Consider the following 23,723-nt stretch of genomic DNA (forward strand, 5'->3'; position numbering starts at 1 on the left):
TACTACAGCAAACACTTGCGCCTAGGTCATTCTCTTTGGATATATATATATATACACACACAACACGATGAACTAATATACAAATAAATGTAGAAGGGTTATCAAAAACATGCTCTACTACAAATACCACTTCTCCATACAGACACACTACAATAAAATCAATTTCCTTTAATAATCCAATCTGATCTTCCAATCAAAATCCTCAAATGTCAATCACAAGCCACAAATGCCACTGAAAACATTGCATTTACATTGTATACATGATGCATACAATCTACAGTATGTACCATATACATTCTGCAAATGAATGTTAACAATAACATATTCCAAACAAAATACCAATACATCCAAACAAGTATACTATTTAAACCAATCCAGTAACCATAAATCAATTAGCATTCATTAATTAAATCCCTAAATAATTTACATTCCATCCCTAACAATTAAACAATTAACTAATTCAATCGTTGAACAGAACAAGTTATCCTCTGATAAAATATAAGTACCAAAAAGAATACAATATACAAAAGCAAGCCTCACCCTGACCTAAAGTACACCTATGTAATTTTAAAATACATGATACACACATTTATGCATAGCAGCATAGCCAAAATAATTTAAAACACAGCAAATCAAGCTTTTAAAACAACATCATTTATTACCCTGTATGTATATATCGATCTAGACATACATACATACATACAATGAAATGTCCGGGAAGCGCAATATATGTAAAAAAGAATAAAATACAATGGTGATAGTGCAATATTGTTAAGGTGAAATGGATAAACTCAAATACAGATGACACTGCTCTCAATATATACTCACAAACGTGTGAGGTTATTCAGGCACATAAAGGTATCTTTTAAGGTATTGTTGTTAGTCCTTCAGTCATCAGGAGATACAGCAGTCAATGCAGCCCCATACAGATGTACTCCCAGGGACCTTAATCAAAGATACGACTGGACATAGTGCAGACTGTATGTATAATTTATGAAGGTAAGTCAAACAAGTTTACACTCACATGGTTTCAAATAAGGATAAGCATTTAGATCTCAATGGATCTCTCCGGCCGGGTGAATGGTGTTTCAGCTCCCCCTCTCTCGTGGCATGCGTTCCACCGGTGCGTTCCAAACACCGGAAGTGATGTCATCTGCCGCGTCCACTTCCTGGGGTTCCGGCCGTCTCAGGGATAGAGCGTCACTCTACGCGTTTCACCACATAGGTTTCATCAGGAGTGACATTCTATTGCTCAATGGTGATATATATACCCTAGATTGTGTTCTCATTGGCTGGTAATTCACCTGATTCTATTAAGGTTAATTATATATGCTTGAGACTATAATAGGACCTGAACCGGACTCTCTTTCTATTGCATATACTATAGAGTCATCTACTAACAGTATTCTATTGTGAATCACACGTTTTTATAACAATTCATCATAAAATACACATCTTTTATACAATCAATTAAAATACATATATTTATTTCGTCCTCAGACCGCAATCAATGTTAAAAGATGTTTAAAAATGTTTAAAAAGTATTTGTTTATAAAATCAATTAAAAATCAATATCAAAATACAAAAATATTTAAAAATATTAAAAACAGGTATTAGAAGGGGGATGTCCCTATTCTATAGGGAAGGATATAAAGTGCATAACATTAGTTGAGTTTGGCAGAAGGCAATTTCTAAAAATGAAATCAAAAACAAAGTGTTAATTCATTAACAGTCACAGAAAAGGTTTTAAATCAAACTCTAGATTCAAACCGGACGGAGACATGGTTTTTAATTCGAACATCCAGAATGATTCTCTTTTGATTAATGCTGTGTGTCTATTTCCCCCTCTCCAATGTGGCATAACTTGCTCTATAGCTTTAAATTTTAACCCTTTCGGGTCCGCGTTATGTACCATCAGAAAGTGGTTTGGAACACTATGGGTGGTCATTTTCCTTTTTATGTTACCTATGTGTTCCAAAATGCGTGTTTTCAAGGGTCTTATAGTTTTCCCTATGTATTGTAAGCCACACTCGCATTCAATCATATAAATAACAAAATTGGATCTACAGTTTAAATGATGTTTTATATTGTATACCTTCTTAGTAATATTTGATTGAAAGGTATTTGTATTTTTACAACTGTAGTGGCAGGCCGTGCAAAATTTGCAATCAAAGAACCCTTTTGGTGGTTCTAGCCACGTGGGGTTTTTTGTAATTGGAGACCCCCTCAAAGCGCTGGGTGCTACCAGTTTTTTTTATGTTTGGTGCTTTCTTGTACACCATTTGGACTCTGTCAGGGAGGGAGGTACCTATGATGGGATCATTCTTTAGAATAGACCAATGTTTATTCAGTATGTTATTTATTTTATATGCATCTCTATTGTATTGGGTAATAAAGGGTACTTTTAAATTGTCATCCCTATTAGCTTTTATCTTAGGGGTTAACATAGATTCTCTTGATACTTGTCCTGTTTTGTCTAGTGCATTAATTATGACACTGGGTTTGTAATTGCGTTCTGAAAACTTTCTGGACAAAATAACAGATTGTTCTTCATACACCTCATTATCTGTGCAATTTCTTTTAAGTCTGCAGTATTGGCCATATGGAATATTGTTTATCCATTTATTTAGATGGCAACTGGACTTCAAGATGTAATTATTAGCATCTACTTCTTTAAAGAATTTTTTTGTTTTAATCACATTGTTTTCTATATATATAGTTAAGTCCAGAAAGTTTATAGTGGTCTTACTGAAGGTGGAGGTAAATTTAAGATTTAAATCGTTGTTATTCAGATACATAAAAAAAGTGTCCAAATCCTCCAATGTACCCTTCCACACAAAGACAATATCATCAATGAACCTCCGCCATGTGACCAAATTTGCACCCAGACCCACCCAAGACCATATATATAGATCTTCCCACATGGCCATGAGTAAGTTTGCATAGCTGGGTGCAAATTTGGTCCCCATGGCGGTTCCACATAATTGTAGAAAGAACTCGTCATCAAACCAGAAGAAATTCTTTGTTAAAACAAACTCAATACATCTGATGAGGAATTCTATTTGTACCCCTGGGAGTTTTCCCTCTTTCTCTAGGAACATTTGTACCGCCCTGCAGCCATCCTCGTGCTGTATGGATGTATACAGGGCTGTTACGTCAGTGGTCACCAATATGTAATTCTCCTGCCACTCTATGTTCCTGAGGGCCCTAATTGCATCACTGGTATCTTTTAGATAGGATTTTTGTTTTTTCACACTATCCTGTAAATAACTGTCAATAAATTCTGACAGGTTTGCCGTTAATGATCCGATCCCAGATATTATTGGTCTCCCTGGGGGGTGTGTAATATTTTTATGGATTTTTGGTAGGAAGTAGAAGACCGGGAATATTGGATCCTGCACATATAGGAACTGATATTCATGTTCCTCCAAAATTCCCAGTCTCCTACCATCCTCCAGTAGGGCTTGAAGTTCCTTTTTATACGCTGTTGTAGGGTTAGACTTCAATTTCTGATAGGTTATTCTATCTCCCAAAATTTTCTTTGATTCTTGCATATAATATTCATGATCCATAATTACAACACCCCCCCCCCCCCCCTTGTCTGCTGGCTTAATCACAATTGTTTTATCTGTTGTTAATCCTTCTAGCGCTGTTTTTTCTTCTCTAGTTAAATTATTGTGCTGCCTATTTTTATTATTACATAGAGATTCTAGATCTTTTGTTACAAGTTGAAAAAATACCTCAAGATGGTTCCCCTTAGCAAATTTGGGAAAAAATTGTGATTGAGGTTTAAATTTCGAGTGAATAAAGTCTCGAAATTTAAACCTCAATCACAATTTTTTCCCAAATTTGCTAAGGGGAACCATCTTGAGGTATTTTTTGCAGCACAATAATTTAACTAGAGAAGAAAAAACAGCGCTAGAAGGATTAACAACAGATAAAACAATTGTGATTAAGCCAGCAGACAAGGGGGGGGGGGGTGTTGTAATTATGGATCATGAATATTATATGCAAGAATCAAAGAAAATTTTGGGAGATAGAATAACCTATCAGAAATTGAAGTCTAACCCTACAACAGCGTATAAAAAGGAACTTCAAGCCCTACTGGAGGATGGTAGGAGACTGGGAATTTTGGAGGAACATGAATATCAGTTCCTATATGTGCAGGATCCAATATTCCCGGTCTTCTACTTCCTACCAAAAATCCATAAAAATATTACACACCCCCCAGGGAGACCAATAATATCTGGGATCGGATCATTAACGGCAAACCTGTCAGAATTTATTGACAGTTATTTACAGGATAGTGTGAAAAAACAAAAATCCTATCTAAAAGATACCAGTGATGCAATTAGGGCCCTCAGGAACATAGAGTGGCAGGAGAATTACATATTGGTGACCACTGACGTAACAGCCCTGTATACATCCATACAGCACGAGGATGGCTGCAGGGCGGTACAAATGTTCCTAGAGAAAGAGGGAAAACTCCCAGGGGTACAAATAGAATTCCTCATCAGATGTATTGAGTTTGTTTTAACAAAGAATTTCTTCTGGTTTGATGACGAGTTCTTTCTACAATTATGTGGAACCGCCATGGGGACCAAATTTGCACCCAGCTATGCAAACTTACTCATGGCCATGTGGGAAGATCTATATATATGGTCTTGGGTGGGTCTGGGTGCAAATTTGGTCACATGGCGGAGGTTCATTGATGATATTGTCTTTGTGTGGAAGGGTACATTGGAGGATTTGGACACTTTTTTTATGTATCTGAATAACAACGATTTAAATCTTAAATTTACCTCCACCTTCAGTAAGACCACTATAAACTTTCTGGACTTAACTATATATATAGAAAACAATGTGATTAAAACAAAAAATTTCTTTAAAGAAGTAGATGCTAATAATTACATCTTGAAGTCCAGTTGCCATCTAAATAAATGGATAAACAATATTCCATATGGCCAATACTGCAGACTTAAAAGAAATTGCACAGATAATGAGGTGTATGAAGAACAATCTGTTATTTTGTCCAGAAAGTTTTCAGAACGCAATTACAAACCCAGTGTCATAATTAATGCACTAGACAAAACAGGACAAGTATCAAGAGAATCTATGTTAACCCCTAAGATAAAAGCTAATAGGGATGACAATTTAAAAGTACCCTTTATTACCCAATACAATAGAGATGCATATAAAATAAATAACATACTGAATAAACATTGGTCTATTCTAAAGAATGATCCCATCATAGGTACCTCCCTCCCTGACAGAGTCCAAATGGTGTACAAGAAAGCACCAAACATAAAAAAACTGGTAGCACCCAGCGCTTTGAGGGGGTCTCCAATTACAAAAAACCCCACGTGGCTAGAACCACCAAAAGGGTTCTTTGATTGCAAATTTTGCACGGCCTGCCACTACAGTTGTAAAAATACAAATACCTTTCAATCAAATATTACTAAGAAGGTATACAATATAAAACATCATTTAAACTGTAGATCCAATTTTGTTATTTATATGATTGAATGCGAGTGTGGCTTACAATACATAGGGAAAACTATAAGACCCTTGAAAACACGCATTTTGGAACACATAGGTAACATAAAAAGGAAAATGACCACCCATAGTGTTCCAAACCACTTTCTGATGGTACATAACGCGGACCCGAAAGGGTTAAAATTTAAAGCTATAGAGCAAGTTATGCCACATTGGAGAGGGGGAAATAGACACACAGCATTAATCAAAAGAGAATCATTCTGGATGTTCGAATTAAAAACCATGTCTCCGTCCGGTTTGAATCTAGAGTTTGATGTAAAACCTTTTCTGTGACTGTTAATGAATTAACACTTTGTTTTTGATTTCATTTTTAGAAATTGCCTTCTGCCAAACTCAACTAATGTTATGCACTTTATATCCTTCCCTATAGAATAGGGACATCCCCCTTCTAATACCTGTTTTTAATATTTTTAAATATTTTTGTATTTTGATATTGATTTTTAATTGATTTTATAAACAAATACTTTTTAAACATTTTTAAACATCTTTTAACATTGATTGCGGTCTGAGGACGAAATAAATATATGTATTTTAATTGATTGTATAAAAGATGTGTATTTTATGATGAATTGTTATAAAAACGTGTGATTCACAATAGAATACTGTTAGTAGATGACTCTATAGTATATGCAATAGAAAGAGAGTCCGGTTCAGGTCCTATTATAGTCTCAAGCATATATAATTAACCTAATTAGAATCAGGTGAATTACCAGCCAATGAGAACACAATCTAGGGTATATATATCACCATTGAGCAATAGAATGTCACTCCTGATGAAACCTATGTGGTGAAACGCGTAGAGTGACGCTCTATCCCTGAGACGGCCGGAACCCCAGGAAGTGGACACGGCAGATGACATCACTTCCGGTGTTTGGAACGCACCGGTGGAACGCACGCCACGAGAGAGGGGGAGCTGAAACACCATTCACCCGGCCGGAGAGATCCATTGAGATCTAAATGCTTATCCTTATTTGAAACCATGTGAGTGTAAACTTGTTTGACTTACCTTCATAAATTATACATACAGTCTGCACTATGTCCAGTCGTATCTTTGATTAAGGTCCCTGGGAGTACATCTGTATGGGGCTGCATTGACTGCTGTATCTCCTGATGACTGAAGGACTAACAACAATACCTTAAAAGATACCTTTATGTGCCTGAATAACCTCACACGTTTGTGAGTATATATTGAGAGCAGTGTCATCTGTATTTGAGTTTATCCATTTCACCTTAACAATATTGCACTATCACCATTGTATTTTATTCTTTTTTACATATATTGCGCTTCCCGGACATTTCATCGTTACTATTCCACAAGAGGATTGACTGAGCAAACCTCAACTGGGTCACAGCTGCACCATATATTTGTATAAGTATCACTGTACTATTTATAGTATTATTATTGGTTATATCTGATTACTTAGAGCGCCACATTTTGATAAGTTTCCTTTGTATACATACATACATACAGCGGCAAGAAATGATATACCAAAAATAAATAAATACACATGTAAAAAAAGCTTAAAAAAAAAAGAACAAGTTAAATAAAATACATTTCTTTAGTTCACTTACCATTACCTTACCATTACTTGACCCACTCACCGACTCCCGTTGAACAGCTTACTCTCAAACCAATCCACCACGCACAGGAACCCATAAAATAAAAAACCATAAAATAATAAACATTGAAATAAAAATCCAAAACAATCCACGGGTCTTCTATTTGTAATCCATCTTCATCTGTATTCTTCTTTCTTCTATCTGCGGCTCTCTTCTGGGGTCTTCTTGTCTTCTTCAGCCACGCCCTGGCCTTCTTCTTCTGTAGGAGGTCCTTCCTCCTCTGCGTCTGCCTTCAAAATGAGATGACATAGGCGTTTAAAGGCCTATGACGTCACATTTTCGTCATGGTTCCCACGGCCCTGATTGGGCCGTGAAAACCATGTGTTTTGGCCTAGAAAAAAAAAATGATGACGTCACTTAAAGGCAATGAAAGCACAGCCAATCAGAATGGCTTTGCTTCAATTGCCTTTAAGAGAACATCATGAAAAGAAACATGACCGGCCTCACATGGTACGGTAGCCAATCAGAGCGTGGGAACTCCATCCCAACTCTGATTGGCTCTAGTATACCATGTGACAGAGGCTTGGGGGAGAACGGATGTGACGTCATTGAAAGCCTGTCACATGGTACTAGAGCCAATCAGAGTAGGGATAGACTTCCCCTGTCTGGTTAATAGTTATTTTGCACATTATTGTACTCTAGGTGTTGAGGGGGGGGATGTATGTATTGAATGTATAGGCCAGGTTTATTTTTTCTACATTCAGGTTCTGCGTGAGACCTCTGGAGACCACCTGCGGGATCCTCAGGTATCTCATGGGTATTAGGCTGGTGGTTCCACGGGTGACACCTGTGGGGATGAACCGGTGGTCCCACATCCGTGGGGGCACCGCGGACCCGTAGTGTGCGGGGAAGAACCGGTGGTCCCACATCTGTGGGGGCACCGTGGACCCGTAGTCTGGGCGGAAGAACCGGTGATCCCACATCCGTGGGGGCACCACGGACCCGTAGTGTGCAGGGAAGAACCGGTTGTCCCACATCTGTGGGGGCACCGCGGACACGTAGTGAGCACTCGTGAGTTCCCCAGACCCCCGTGGGAACCACCCGAGGCCCCACAGACACCTGTGGGTCTGACCCGGGGCTCCCAGACATCCTTGGGCCTACCGTGGGGACCCAATTGTGGCCCACGGTGACCACCTGGGGGCCATGGCGCTTGGCGGGCCCCACCAGCAGGCCTCCAGAACCTGTTTGAAACGAGCTGCTGGTACCCTGTATGTCTGTGAGGTGCCCCGCCAGCCCACCGGGGACTCGCGTGGGGCTGTGTTATGAACCCTGTTTGTAAAAGGATAAATCTTGTATTTATGGGGGGGCACAGGGGGTGGGTAATGTATTTAATAAATATAATGATGTTTATTGTGTGTCACTGTATTGTTTTTATTGTGGGTACTGGGGGTGGGGGGGTGGGTGTTCCCCAACGGTATGTGGGTAGGCCTCCCTTGTGGGTAGTGGGTGTGGGTGGTTAGGCCTCACGGGGTGGGGGGTTAGTGTGGGAGGTTATGTAGGCGTCCCGAGTGGTGGGTGAGGGTGGGTTAACCCCTTAATGACTGTAGCAGTTAATAACCGCTATGGTGATTAAGGGGTTAGGGGACATTACATTGGATGTTTTCATTTTTGTGTCTGTTTTGCAGCAGCGGAGGGGGCATGGGCAGGATGAAGAGGAGGATGGCCTTCATCGTGCCAGCCGGGCATGGGTGAGTGCTATATGTATTTTATGTATTTATTACTGTTTATGTATTTAAAATGGGCACATTCACTATTATCCCTTTGTGGATAATAGTAATTGTGGCCATTACTATACTGTATGTGTTAAGGGGGGGGGGTTATTTCTTTATAAGTATGTATGTGTTTTGACATTAATTTGGGGAGGCACATAATTGGTACTGCAGGCCTGCGGGTAACACCCGAGGGCCCCCGCCGGCCTATAGTTTCATTGATGTGCATATATGTGTATGATAGGGGTTGTTGGGGTTATATATATATATATATATATATATATATATATATATATATATATATATATATATATATTTATTTATATAGAGATATTTATTTATTTATTTAGATTTATTTATTTATTTAGTGTGGGGCTGGTGTGTGTGATAATTTTTTATTGTGGGTAGTGGGGGTGGGTGAAGGGGGTATTAGCCCCAACAGTGGTTGTTTAGGGCTTGCGGGTGGGTAGCGGGAGGGCTTAACCCCTTCATGACCGTAGCGGTATTAACTGTTACGGTCGTGAAGGGGTTAAGTGCACCCGCAACCCCCCCCGCAAGCCCAAAACAAACAACAAGGGCCAAATACCCCCTTCACCCACCCCCGCTACCCACAATAAAGCTGGCACGGTGGGTTAACCCCTTCATTGCCTTAGCGGTTAGCCGCTAAGGTAATGAAGTGGCCTTTAGTTGGCGGGCTGAATTGCCGAAAAACTCTCCATTCTGGAGTGCCGATCAGCACCGAAGAGCTGATCGGGGCTACCTGAATTCAGCCGGATTCAAAAAGTGCCGATAAGTGGCTTATCGGCAGCCGGATGCCGATAAATTTTTTTCCGGAAGAAAAGTTGCCGATAATTCCCACTTATCGGCGCTTAATGAATCGGGAGGGGAAAAATGCCGAAAAAAGCCTTATCGGCGCTTACTGCATGAGGCCCCTAGTCCTTTATAAATAAGGATTCTGGGTTGTGGAGTAATGCACCTGTTATTTTGTGTTTTACCCACCGCATTAGTGTGTGTGTGTGTGTGTGTGTGTGTGTGTGTGTGTGTACTGGAATTTCCTTCCCCTCAATACCACACTGTCTCTCTCTGGCTCTCTCCACCTTTAAAGCCTATCTTCATACAGGCCCCCTTAATGAAGTATTTGGGTAGCTCCCTTGGCTAGTACTATACATCTCATATACATTTACAATCCCTCCTTGCAGTTGTACTTACCATAACACACTCCTACTGTGTCTGCAGGTTCTTCCTACTTGCCAGTTAGATTGTAAGCTCTTCGGAGCAGGGACTCCTTTCCCAATGTCATATTATATTCTTATGTATCCAATTATGCTATTTGTATTGGTGCTGTAAAGCGCTACTGTATGTACATGGGGGCGCTATACAAATAAAGACATGCATACGTACGTTATAAGGTTAGGGAGATAGAAGAGGGCTTTGGCTGTCCTAGCTGCACATGGCCACGAGAAAAAAGGGGGCAGCCAAAGGAAATCACACCTTTCCCAGGTCTCAGATCACCAAGTTTACACACTAACTGAAGCAGTATTTAAAAATACTTAAAGGTGTCATATTTGGGTAAAAAAGCATCAATCATCTAGATGTAACCCATTGAACATGTCACTGGCATTAGTTCGCTTTAAAGTTCTTCAGGACCAAACCTTTGTGATATATGTAATATAATTGTATGTATATCTTTGTTTATATAGCGCTACAAGTGTACTCGGCACAAAGAATACAGTACAGGGAATTATAATAATACAATAAGTGCAGCAAAACCAGACAATAGGAAAGTAAATCCCTGCCTGAAGAGCTTACAATCTAAATGCGATGTTGGCAGACTTGCAGAGATAGCAGATGAGGAAATAAGTGCTGTAGATGGCAGTGCTTGGATTCAATGGTTGGTAGGAGTGACTGTGGGTGTGGGACAGTAGCCATGAGTGCAGGCTCTTGGGGTGCTTGATTTGTGAGGCGAGTTTTAAAGGTTAGTCAGTATTAACACAATTAGCAGGGGAAGAGGTGGCAGAGAGGCGTGGGCGAGAGCAGGTGTGTATATGGCTGGAAAAGCCTTATCATCCAACGTCCGCCTATGGTGGGATATAACAACACTGGACAATTATTTAGTTGTTAAAAGGATACCTAGGGGGCTCCGTATGAAAAAAAAACCCTCTTTCGGCTTCCCTAACAAAGAGTTCGAGACAGAATGGATAAAGATCCTAGATGAATGCTCAGAAAAGCTGATTGAATTGATTATAAAAACCAAAATCAAAGAACGAAATGAGGTGAAAAAAACAATAAAAGAGCTACAATTAAATTTGAAGTCATACAAAAATATGGAGAACTTTAATGATATGGACAAAAATCTATCCAAAACTATCAATAATATTGAAGAGAAAATTATGATTAAAAAACAATCAAAATTTGATAGAGATAGAATTGACTATCAAAAAAACCAGATATATGCATGGCAAAAACCACCTCCCCCAAGGATTACATACCAACAAGAGCAAGCACAAAAAAGAGACCCCTATAAGAAAAATCCATATCCAAGAAAATCTACCCCAAATAAATCTATCTTAAAAAGGAGAACATCAGGAGCATCAAGTATATCAGATGCCTCAGACCTAGAGAGTCGACCCTCAGTGGTATCATTTACAACAGATGAAGACACAGATCGCCTTACTGATTTTACAGACCCTGAAGAGCGTCACAAAAAAGATACATCATACCATCAAAATCCATCACGCCACCAAGAGAATCCATCAACCTCATTTGATCTGGGCAATCAAAGGGAGTCAAAAACTCCCAAAGAGGACGCGGCGCTCGCCCAAAAGAAGGGCAAATAAAGAGAAGAAAAATGGAACATTGATGCAAGAGAATAATGTAGTCAACATTTCGGGGGTAGATCTAACAGAAGGAGAGATAAAGGTTCTCAACAAGGGACTGAACTTTGGAATTCAGGACAATTTTGATCTGTTTAATACTGTTATAGATTTGCAAAAATACATTAGAAAATTGTCTCTAAAAAAATTCTTCAACTCTAGGCAGCCTGCTGTCAGTGGCGTCTCTACACCAGATGGCCTAGAGGACTCTATTCTGGGCCCTCTGGTGGGGGGGGGGGGGGATCACGGACGACAGGCTGTCCTTCAAAGAGTATACAGCTATACAAGACATGAATGACTTGTTTGATGAACAAAATTTGTCAGATGTTCAGAATGTTAGTGCCTCAGAACAGTTCCTCTTTTTGACCACTTCTAAACATACATAATTTAGGAAAAAATCCGTTTTCTGTCCTATGTTTTCCAAAGGCCCACACCTAGAGACATATGAAAAATTAGTGGAAAAAGATCTGCAATTACTAGCAAAGGGGTTTAATTTCACCACCACAATACCCAACAATTTATCCAAAGAAGAAGGCCAATCCCTGGCTGCTCTAAAAACTAGAAAAGACATAGTGATAAAAAATGCAGACAAAGGTGGGGCCATAGTGGTAATGAGCTCTGAGATGTACTGTTCTGAGGCAATGAGACAACTAAATGATACTGATGCATATTCTAAACTTACTAAGGACCCTACACAAATGTATCTAAAAGAAATCGAGAAGCTTATAGATCTGGGCAGAGAGTTGCATGTTCTATCTAAACAGGAATCAGAATTTTTATTTAACCCTTCTCCCATCATACCTATTTTTCACCATCTCCCAAAGATCCACAAGTCGCTTGTGTGTCCGCCAGGCAGACCTATAATATCTAGTATTGGATCTTTGGGAGATGGTCTATCTAGGTATGTGGATTTTTTCTTGCAGCCGTTGGTTCAACAATTACCGTCATTTTTGAAAGACTCCTTTGATTTACTCCTAGACATAAAAAACTTCACATGGTGTCACACATACACTTGGGTCACATTAGATGTGACGTCCTTGTACACAGTCATAGAACACACCAAAGGTATTAAAGCAGTCACTTATTTTTTGAACAATTCTAATCTTCACTTGGCACAAATCACCTTTTTATTGGATAGTGTATTATTTTTATTACAGCACAATTATTTCACTTTTAACAATCAATTCTACTTACAAACACAGGGCACGGCGATGGGGACTTCATTTGCACCTTCATACGCCAACTTATTTATGGGACTCTGGGAAACTGAACACATTTTCGGTGACACCAACCCTTATAGACATCACATTAAATTTTATCGTCGCTATATTGACGACCTGTTATTAATTTGGTCTGGAGATGCACACACACTTTCTTTATTTTTCACATATCTCGAATCCAACGACTGCAATCTTAGATTTACACATATGTTTCATGATCATCATATTAATTATTTAGACCTCCACTTGTATGTGGATACTGATCTTTCCATACAAACTAACATCTACAGAAAAGAAAATTCTCGCAACTCTCTGCTCAGAGCGAATAGCGCACACCCCAGACCACTCTTGAATAGCATTCCTAGGAGTCAGTTTTTACGTCTCAGGAGGATATGCTCGACAGACGAATGCTTTAATGATCAAGCAGAACAACTCATGACAAGATTCAAGGCTCGTGGTTATTCTGATTACACTCTTGAAAGTGCATTAAAGAATGCAACACAATCTAAAAGAGCAGATATATTGTGTAGACAAAAGAATATCAAAAAGAAAAAAAGCATTCAGGAGAGTGACACACCCTTATTCATTACCACCTACTCAAGACAAGCTGGCACAATAAGATCAATCCTTAACAAACATTGGGAAGTACTTAGATTAGATGGGGACTTAGATAGAGTTACACTCTCTAAACCCAAAATAGTCTATCGCAAAACAAAAACATTGGGAGACCACTTGTCACCCAGTATGTACAGAGACAGAATGGTTCCAGAGAAAGAGCTTCCAAAGGGGTTCTACAGATGTGGAACATGCAACTTTTGTAAATATGCACTCCCCATTAAAACAATGAGGAATATTTTCACGGGACAGAAATACAGGATTAATTCATTCCTAACTTGTAATTCTAAATATGTAGTTTATGTTCTCAAATGTGCATGTGGTTCTAGTTATATTGGTAGGACAATAAGACCATGAAAAATAAGGATCAGGGAACACATCAGAACTATCAAAAACAAGGATGACAATTACCCAGTGGCCAGACACTTCAACAAATGTGTACAGGGATCCATAGATCACTTAACATTCAGTGCCCTAGAACACATACCTATTCATCCTAGAGGAGGAGACAGAGACACACTCCTTAACCGCCGAGAAATGCACTGGATTTATACCCTTGGGACATTGGCCCCCAAGGGTATGAACATTGATTGGGAACTGAAACACTTTTTAAACTAAACTGAACTAACATCAAATTATCCCATGATATACAATGCCCAAATTATACAGCACACTCTTTTTGTAATAAATATGGTGTGCCTTGACATATCAAAAATACAATAAAAACACACACAGATATGCTATGTTTATATATAATAACATTGCATGATAGGTTATGATAAAGTGTATTAAATGAATCAAGTGATAACTATTATAACACATGTATACACATGACAGTCAATAAATAGATGACTCTTGAGAGATCCTATATGAACATCAAAATGATATATTGGGAAGTAATATAATTCCTCCAAAATGGACTGACATGTATACTTATGTTTGATTTCATTATTTATTTTTCATCTTATGTCTAATTTTATGATGGTACACTATCCACTCCTATCAAGTATCTATCTTTATGTATTTGTTCCTGAGGTATTTGTTTTGCATATATAAATGCTTATGATGAAATATGTACTATGATAGTTCCCAACATCCTCTATCTAAACAAGGCTGATATAATGAGTAGTCCAACAATGTAATCAATATTTAGAAGAATATATAAGTATAATTAGATAACTACTAATATTCATGCAATTACATTATTATTAGGCTCTTAAAGCTTTACTATATTACCAGCTAATCCATACTACTTCATCACAATAACATCAATAGCCTTGTCATATGACTCATACCATTTCTTCTATTTTATTACCTCCTTACCATCATTTCAGCCGAGTAGATTGTTTTTCTTTATTTTCTCGTATTGATACATTGTTTTGACTAGGTTTTAATGTTGCTACATACACTATTCCCTTCTACTGACTTACACTGCAGCCGCTCTGTTGATCGGAGACATTACCCGCACTTGTCAAACACAGTATAATGGTTTCATTCATTCCATTGGCCATATCAGACAACCAATGAGATCGTAGCTTGGCGAACTCGCGCGCAAATTATCTCACTGAGATCAGCTGTTAGCGGGGGGAAACCTATATTAACAGGGCGGTTGCAGAGAGTAAAACAGTTCTCTTTGATAAAGGGCAGGAGCCTGAAACGCGTAAGAGATTTTACTTGTCCATCACCATGATGTCGATCATGCAATAAAGGATTTTTATTCATATCTGGTGTATAGCCCCTGCATTTGCTCTGCTGTGCTCCGCTTACCTCCTGCAGGACTTCTCTATATGGCTGGGTAATATTTCATTTATTACCACATTTGGATTTCAACATTTAGATTGTAAGCTCTGAGGAACAGGGCGCTCATCACCTTTTTGTATTTCTTCGTGCTTTTTTTTGTCCGTATTTGGTTTGTTATTCTGTTTGTCATTGATGTCATCCTGTTCCCCCATTGTACCGCGCTGTGGAATATGTTGGCGCTTTATACGGTGATAATGATAATAGATGGGTCACATATACCAGAAGACATTCCTAATCTTTGCATTCGAATAGCTCTTCGGGCTCTCTGTTCCGCTGCTACCCTGGAAGTCTTTAATGCATTTACTGAGTGGCCGTGTCTTTTTCTTTAGTGTATCCCACTCTTCGTGGAGGCCGTGCTGGAGAGATTAACACGAGGCGTTAAGTCCAGTCAGCTGCGGACCATGTGCCTGCAGGTGGTCATTGCATCTCTGTATTATAACCCAGCTCTGCTCCTGAACACCTTGGAACAAATTCGCTTCCCTCACAGCTCCGAGCCCATCACTGCACAGTTTGTCAATCAGTGGGTGAATGATACAGACTGCTTCCTGGGGCAAGTAAAGCTGACCGTTTCAGAACTTCATATATGGAGGGTACATGTGTGCATTGATCGTGTCGCTGTGATGTGTACTGAAGATTCTCTTGCAAATTATGACCTGTCGCCCATCTTAAAGCAACAATCCCCACTACTTAACCTTGTTTTTCTGCTGTTTTTTTATTTTTATTTGTTTTTAACAAACTCTGAAACTGGAGGGTCCCTGTAGCTCGGGGGTAGGGGACGGTGGAGGTTGTGTGCAACTCTTGTCCTCAAGGGCCACCGGGATAAGATTATTTGGAAGGAGTAACAGAGCACTACTGAATGTATCCAAAATTGAAAAAAAAACTATTATGAAAGGGAAAGTGTGTTTTCCGTTAAAAAAGTTATTTATTGGTCATGGGACAGAAATGAACAGTGGTGTTGCCCCACCAACGCGTTTCGCACTAAAAAAAGAGCTTTCTCAAGGCATCCATTTTCCTAAGCTCAAGGGCCACCACCAGGTTAGGTTTTCAGGATATCCCTGCTCTTTACAGGTGTCTTAGTCATTATGACTGAGCCACCTGTGCTGAAGCAGGGATATCTTGGAAACCTAACCTGTTGGTGGCCCTGTAGTACTGGAGTTGGACACCCCTGCTGTAACTGAACCCTAACCCCCGGGTTCCTGAGATATTTCCCATTTTTGTACCTGTATGTTTGGACCATTTTGTGTAATCCACATGGCTGCCATCCAAGGCTCACTCCTTCAGACCAAATAGGAATCCTCAATGTCATCAGGGCAGGACACAGCGGCGTCCTATTGGATGAGTCAGTTAGCTTTAATTTTACTGGCACATAAAAAGGTAAGTATCACGGGTACCAGGTGGTCCCAGGAGCTAAGAACAGTATGGATCCGCACCAGTGGGCACGTTGGTTCAGATTTCGGACAAAGAAAAGATTCTCAATATAGGGGGAATGCTGCATTAATGCTTCTATTGTATGCGTTGAGCCATCACTAATGGTGATATTTGTGATGTATGTGATGAGTCGCCACTCGTGCTGGGGTTTGTACCAATGAGCCGTAATTCATGATAATGTGGGGAATTTGATAGAAGCTTCTTAGCAGTATTTTTTGTGAGGCTCTATGCACCATGTCTGTCTTATGATCTGCTGCTTGTCTTGTAGGCTGCATGACCGGAAAGTGTGTATAATAGGACTCAGCATTCTGATGGAGCTTCCAAACCGACCGCCATCAGTCAACGCTGTTGTTTCCCTCATTGTACCTTTGATTCTGCTTCTCTTCCTTGGGCTGAGACAGGTGTGTGCAAGCCGTGAGCAGCCTGACCAGCGGCCATCCTTGCAGGACCCAAAGAGTGAGACTGAGGAAAGCGGTAAGAACCTCTGGCTCACTCCTTTCTCAGGAAGGAAGACAGGCTCTGGGTGTACTGAGACCGACTGGTATACCAGGAATGTTCCGAGATGGTAATATATTTGCAACATTAGGAAAAAAGCACAGCCGTGACATCCCAGAATCCTCTGTCCTCGGTCCTAAGCACACTTTAATAATAAAGCCATCAATTATTGGGAAGAAAACGATACAGCATTAAGCTTGTAGCCTGGGAAAGACTAGCTAATCTTCACATTGGGATTCAGGATTTTAACTTGCCTTGGTCAACATACATCTTATTTTTAAACACTGTATGTAACTCCTAACAAAAATAATCTATTTGGAACAAAAAGATATTAAATGTTGCATTACAATAGAGAATTGCAGGCTTTATCCTGCATGTTAAAAGAAGCATATTAATAAGACATGGCTAGGGATCGATTTGTAGGGTTGTACTGTATGTAGCATTACAGGGAAAACAAAGAAGGGTTCAAAGGATATACAGTACATTAGTAGTGTGTTTTTCTGTTGCTTATGTAAATAGTTTAACACCCCAACAGCACTCGCATAGATAGAATACATGGCCATATTAAAACAAGTGTTACGTGAGCATCACAAAAAGACCATGTCTCGATTTTAACACATAAAATATTCACAGGGAATAAAATATCATTTAAAAAAATTCTGCAAAATAAATATATCGGGATTGCATTTGTGTAGCTGCAGCAATATTTGTAACACGTATGTGCCATTCTTTCCAGGAGATGGAGTTTTGGATTTGTGTATACAAAATGTGTGTCTGTTACTGCACGAAGAAACCATTGTGAAAGATGGCATTTCGTGTGTGTGTGTGTGTGTGTGTGTGTGTGTATAAAACATTGGTATGAGTTGAGTTTAACACAATATATGTGTATGCATAGTGTTGTGTTGCATGAAGTCTTACGTGTGTGTGTGTGTGCAAAACATTGGTCTGAGTTTAGTGTAACACAATATATGTGCCTTCATGTGTATGCATAATGTTGTGTTGCATTAAGTCGCGTGTGTGTGTGTGTGTGTGTGTGTGTGTGTGTGTGTGTGTGTGTGTGTGACGGAGGAGCTGAAAGTCTCCCTTGGTGACGGGCTGTAAACATGCTGAACATGCTCTCTGCTTTTCAAGAGGAAATTCCGAGTGATGAGGAGGAAGGAAACGGGTTAGGTCAGGCCATGCAGGAGAACCTCGGGCAAGAGGAGGAGGAAGAGGACGACTGGGACGATGAAGTTCTGAAGGAGACTGCCTTGGAGGGATTCAGTACTCCTTTGGACTCAGTAGATGCCCTTGATGAATACCAGTTCTTTACAGAAGCTTTGCTCAGTACGTTACTTTTCAGTGTGGTTCGGCACAAAAATGAAAGTGGGGTTAAGTGGGGAAATGCTTCTAATTAAAGGGCTTGGAGGAGAGAGACCGGAGGAGCTCTGTATAAAAGCAATTTTGTTGGCAAGAAGTTCTGACACATTGTGCCATTTTGCTGGAGCGTATCTGCATCAAACAAATGTAAGAAATCGTCTCTTACATCTGGTGCAGAATATTAGAAGGCACAAGCTTATACCACTATCACATTTTTGTTTTTCGTTTTACACCGATTAAAGGGAGAAGAGGTGAGACATGGAGGTGCAGAATTTGACACATCTCATTATATTCTGAGTTATGTGTCTCATACTGTCAGTTCCCAAGTATCAAGCAAGCCCATGGAACAAGATGAAGAGCAAAGTGCTTGATGCATTGACGCATGCAGGTGCAAGATGGAAACCATGCTTACATTTTGCTCCAAAATTGCTTTGATACATCGCTCCCATGGTATTTAGAGAAGGCGGCACAGCGAAATATTTTAGGGCATGTCGGGCTTTAAGGGCAGTTTAGAAAAAGAAATTAATTGGAGGTGCAATGGAAAAATGGAATCAACTTTATATTCACCTTCAAAGTGAGTGTTCAATAGTAATTAAAATATACATATATGGTGCACTACTAATGCAAAAACATACATTAAATACATAAACAATTGTTAAAAGTGATATTGCTAAATATCATATAGCTGAACTGGTAAAAGTGTGTAAAGGTCAGAGTTGCCTGTGAGAAAGGTGGTAGCCTTAAATGCTGCTGGCTGTCAGCTCCTGCATGCTCCTTCCTCTCTGGGGATAACGCCTAGACCGTCCCAGCTACCCTTCCAAGCTGCAATACGGCGACTCTGGAGGTGAACCGAAGGAGAACATTGGAAGACGCCCAGGACGGTCCCTTCTGACAGCACACCAAGGTGATCCACGGCCCCCGCCTACTCACGGAGGTAGTGAGTCCCAGCAGTGTGAGCGCCCGATCCAGCCTTGTGACAGGACGGTCCAGGCGTTAACCCCAGAGAGGAAGGAGTCTTTGCCTGATTTCACTATAAAATATACTCAGTGACATTTAAATCACCCAGGTGATGCTTTTCGAACAAAAGTAGCACCTAGTAATGGGCATCAGGGATATTGGCCTCACGAGAAGCTGTGAAATACAGCCTGCCAATGTCCTAGTAAAAGGGATATTCCATGGCATGCATCTTCCAGACTGTTATAAGCTGTACATACGCATGGATGTGATGAGACTGTCTTGTTTAGGAGTGCAGGGCCAAGATCTCTCGTGGTATCACTCGCTGACAGCCCCGCTAAGTAATGATCAGAAGAAACACCTGCATGAAATCTACTCAATGGCCGAGCAAAGGAAGAATGCAGCAGGTCAGTCACTTCAAAGGAGCCAAAGATGATGGGGGTTGGGGCTCTAGCAGGAAAGTGAGAATCCCAGCATATATCGCCCCCTAGACTTAAATACAGAACAGTATCCTGCAGTGATCAAAAACTCGGTGACAAAAGTCAAATAGACATTTAAAGTCTTAATGATGCAGATATAATGCACAACGTTTCGGGGGAAATCCCTTCCAGAGCTGTACGATTATGCACCCAAAGAAGGGATTTTTCCCGAATCTTTGTGCATTATGTCTGCATCACTAAGACTTTAAATGTCTATTTGACTTTTGTCACTGAGTTTTTGAGCGCCGCAGGATACGGTTCTGTATTTAAATGTCCTCATCCCGGCAGATTTTCCTCATCTCCACCATGCTTTCGGTTCTCTAATGCACGTCAGTCACTCCCACAATGGCAAAATACATATACAGTATGAAACCTCAAACAGGCGCTTCCTATGTGAAATAACTTGTGATTTTCTTGTGATAAATGAATGGGAAATATTTGTGTTCAAATATATCTACAAATTATATAGTTGATGTGGTTACGTGTAAATAAATTCAATCATGATCCAAAAATGTGTATATACCAGTAAAACCATTAATGAGATTTAGGACTTTGTGTATTCAGCAGCTTAAACTCAGAGAAACTGTCCAAGATAGATCCTGAAACAGTATTTTTGTAGTGTGTGTGGGAAGCGCTAAATCTCCTCTGCACCAGATAACTGTTATAATAATCCATTTAGAGAAAACCATAAAAGGAGGAGCGTACCCCACTCTCTACAAAAATACACACGAGCAGCTAAATGTAGAAGGTTCAGCCAGTTGCGGGGGCTGAATTAACTGATCCATATTATGTTACTGTATATGCCAGCGTTCTTATTCTGTTTCATTTCATCCGTTGTTTGATTAGGACTTGCCGCACCCCAGACAAGTACAATAAACTGCAACAGAAGATAACTAACTCCAGGTACATTTGTGGGACATGGCAGCTGGATTGGAGCTTTTTTTTTTTTAAACTTGAATTTTATTGAAAACATAATTTTACATAAATGGAGATACAAATACACATAACAGGTGTAGCACCTGTTTCCCCCTCCCCTGCCACTGAAGATCTGGCCACTACATGGGTATTGTCCCCGGTGCTGTAGCTCACCTGCTGGTTCAGGAAGTCTGAGTGGCTCCGCAGTTGTTATCCTTACATGAACACCGGTGGCTCAATCATTTGGACTGAACTACCTGTACTTGGGCAGGAATATCCTTAAAACCTGGTCTGTTGGGGGTCCTTGTGAACAAGTTTCAAACCGCTGTTCTAGACGTGAGCTTGTTTTTCCTCAGAACACACTTTTTCACAGGAATAGCCAACACAGTTGTAGATTGAGCCACCTGTGCTGAAGCAGAGATACCATTAAAAAGCTAACCTGTTGGTGGCCCTTGACTGGAGTTGGCCACTCCACCTTAGCCCCTTCCTGTAACATAGAGTAACACTAAATTGAAGACAGCCTTACATCAACCAGTTATGCTGTTTTGTGTTTTGGAATTGCACCAGGGTGGTGCGACCTGACAGGGCACACAATCTTGTTCAGCTCTGGGCTGACCTCGCTGGTCCAGATTTGAAAAACAATCTTGATTATACTGTACTAAATCACTTGCATGTAGCTATAATGCTGACGGTTTTAATGCACGTGAGTGACGGCCAAGGCCATTGTGTCTGAGATGAATGTAGGCATTTTTATACTAGATACAGATACTTCATCCCACCTGCTGTCTTTGTAACTGTAACGGCTCAAATATATGTGCCATCTGATCAAAGCCATGCATTTTCTTCTAAAGCTTGCGGTCTACATGAGTTTTTAGTGCTGTGTGCTGTACAGATGTACTGAGACTTGCTGTCTCCGGAGCCAGGGCCTGAGAGAGCTTCAAGCCGCGGCTCCAGTGATGGTGCTGCCCATGCCATCCTGCAGGGGGGATCCATGCTTTCGAATCGGACCCTCCTGGAGCGATAATTCTCCGGCACCACGGCAGTCACGTTTTCACAGCATGCCCTGGTGCCGAAAACGGAAAGTCTTGCTCCATCTGTATGTCAGCATCATAGCCCATAACCAAGTATGGTAAAACCTATCCTTGCTTCATTTTTGCATAGCCAGTATAACCAACCCCACACTGAGACCCAATAAGGTCGAAACGGCCTTCTGTGGGTGGGTTTACTGGCTTTGCATCTTGACCCTGGCTGTGCTCAAAGTTGTGACCATGCAGCAAGCTTAAGCCTATAGGGAACCATGTTGATGGTTTTGAAGCAAAAGGTGGCACTGTGTGCTCATTTGCATGTTATTTCCCAGAATCCCTTGCTGCAGTGGAAGTGCTGGGTGATAATGGTGAAAGGCGGGTTTGCAGACCTGTCAAAGACATGCAATGAGCATACAGTAATATTTCCATTATATATATCAATATCATCATCTTCATCTTCACGCTCCACCACCTAACCATTTAGGTTGGGATGCTTCATATACCTAAAAAGTACTGTAGATCAGAAGCATACAGTACAATTCAATGAGTTTATACACTATTGACTTGGATGGGAGGTTCCATCATTCACGGTTTAGTTCTTTCCACCGTTATACCTCTCGCATCCCTTGCAAAGAGATGCTTAGGAAATACTTTGGTCTCATTGTGCTGTTGTTAACGCAATGCTGTTGTAAATCTATCAATGTTTAGACACTAAAAACCCGACCAGCTTGTCCCAGCCTCATTATTATAGCGCTTTTGATTAAGGTGAAAAGTGGAGACTGCACTGTTAATGGAAAGGTGTTTGTGGGGGTGGGTGTAGCATGTAAATATGCAGAAGGAAGAAAGAAAAGTTCTGGTACAAAATGTTTTTTTTATTTAATGTGAAAGTGCCAGTTGGTAGTGGAAGAAATTGACATTGAAGAGCACAATCTAGACATAGGATTCTGTCCCACGACTCTCACTGTTGTTGTATTTTTTTATTTCCAGCTTCTCAGAAGATTGAGCAGCAGAACGCTGCTTAGTTAGAGTGCCATAAGCTCGCAGCACCTTCCTTCTGAGGAACTCAGCTTGGAGACAAACGGAGAAAGCTACAGAGAACTCTTGGAAACCTTTATTATCATATTTTGTATGTCTCATTGACCCAAAAAAGGTTAAGTTAGACTTTCAGACTGCAGCGATGCATCATAAGACTCCATTATGTGACTTTAAAATCTTCTGACATACTATTTCATCCTGAGAATGTGACCGATTGTGCGCTGCACATGGAGCTGGACTTAAAATAAACTGAAGCAGAAATGCCTCGCTGCTGGACCGTGTACATGATTCTTAATTTTCTGCTGTTTGTTTTGGTACAGTAATGCATTTGGACTTAAACTGGCTACTGGAAGATACAGTATGAACCATATGAAATTCTTGGTCTTTGGACCCTCACTGGAATCCTTTGCCTCTTCATCTTGATGTATTTCTTCATTCCCTCTCGTTTGTTCTTTCATGTGTGTAACTGGCGCGGATGTTTCAGATTTAAATATAGGCCACATGGAGAAGAACGGTCTCTATCTCCCCATCACAGCAGAGATAAATTCGACCCTTGAAATGTCTGTCTTCAGAAAAGCCATTGGTTTTCCAAGCTCCTCACCCCTCGCAGAGCTGACCTAAATCTGTCTGCAGTCAAGTC

General features: G+C 40.3%; 1 protein-coding gene across 1 annotated transcript; it reads left to right on the plus strand.

Annotated features, from left to right (window-relative positions):
- The first annotated feature begins 11,537 nt into the window (after nt 1–11,537).
- LOC142483884 (importin-8-like) lies at nt 11,538–23,364 on the plus strand. Its single transcript, XM_075583814.1, has 7 exons — nt 11,538–11,984; nt 15,723–15,943; nt 17,090–17,295; nt 18,448–18,642; nt 19,920–20,036; nt 20,955–21,011; nt 23,036–23,364. Exons 1-6 carry the CDS (start codon nt 11,538–11,540, stop codon nt 20,999–21,001), a joined length of 1,233 nt encoding a protein of 410 aa, XP_075439929.1. The 3' UTR covers nt 21,002–21,011; nt 23,036–23,364.
- The last annotated feature ends 359 nt before the right edge of the window (nt 23,365–23,723 follow it).

This window comes from Ascaphus truei, unplaced genomic scaffold (genome assembly GCF_040206685.1).
Source record: "Ascaphus truei isolate aAscTru1 unplaced genomic scaffold, aAscTru1.hap1 HAP1_SCAFFOLD_383, whole genome shotgun sequence".
In the NCBI taxonomy this organism is placed as follows: domain Eukaryota; kingdom Metazoa; phylum Chordata; class Amphibia; order Anura; family Ascaphidae; genus Ascaphus; species Ascaphus truei.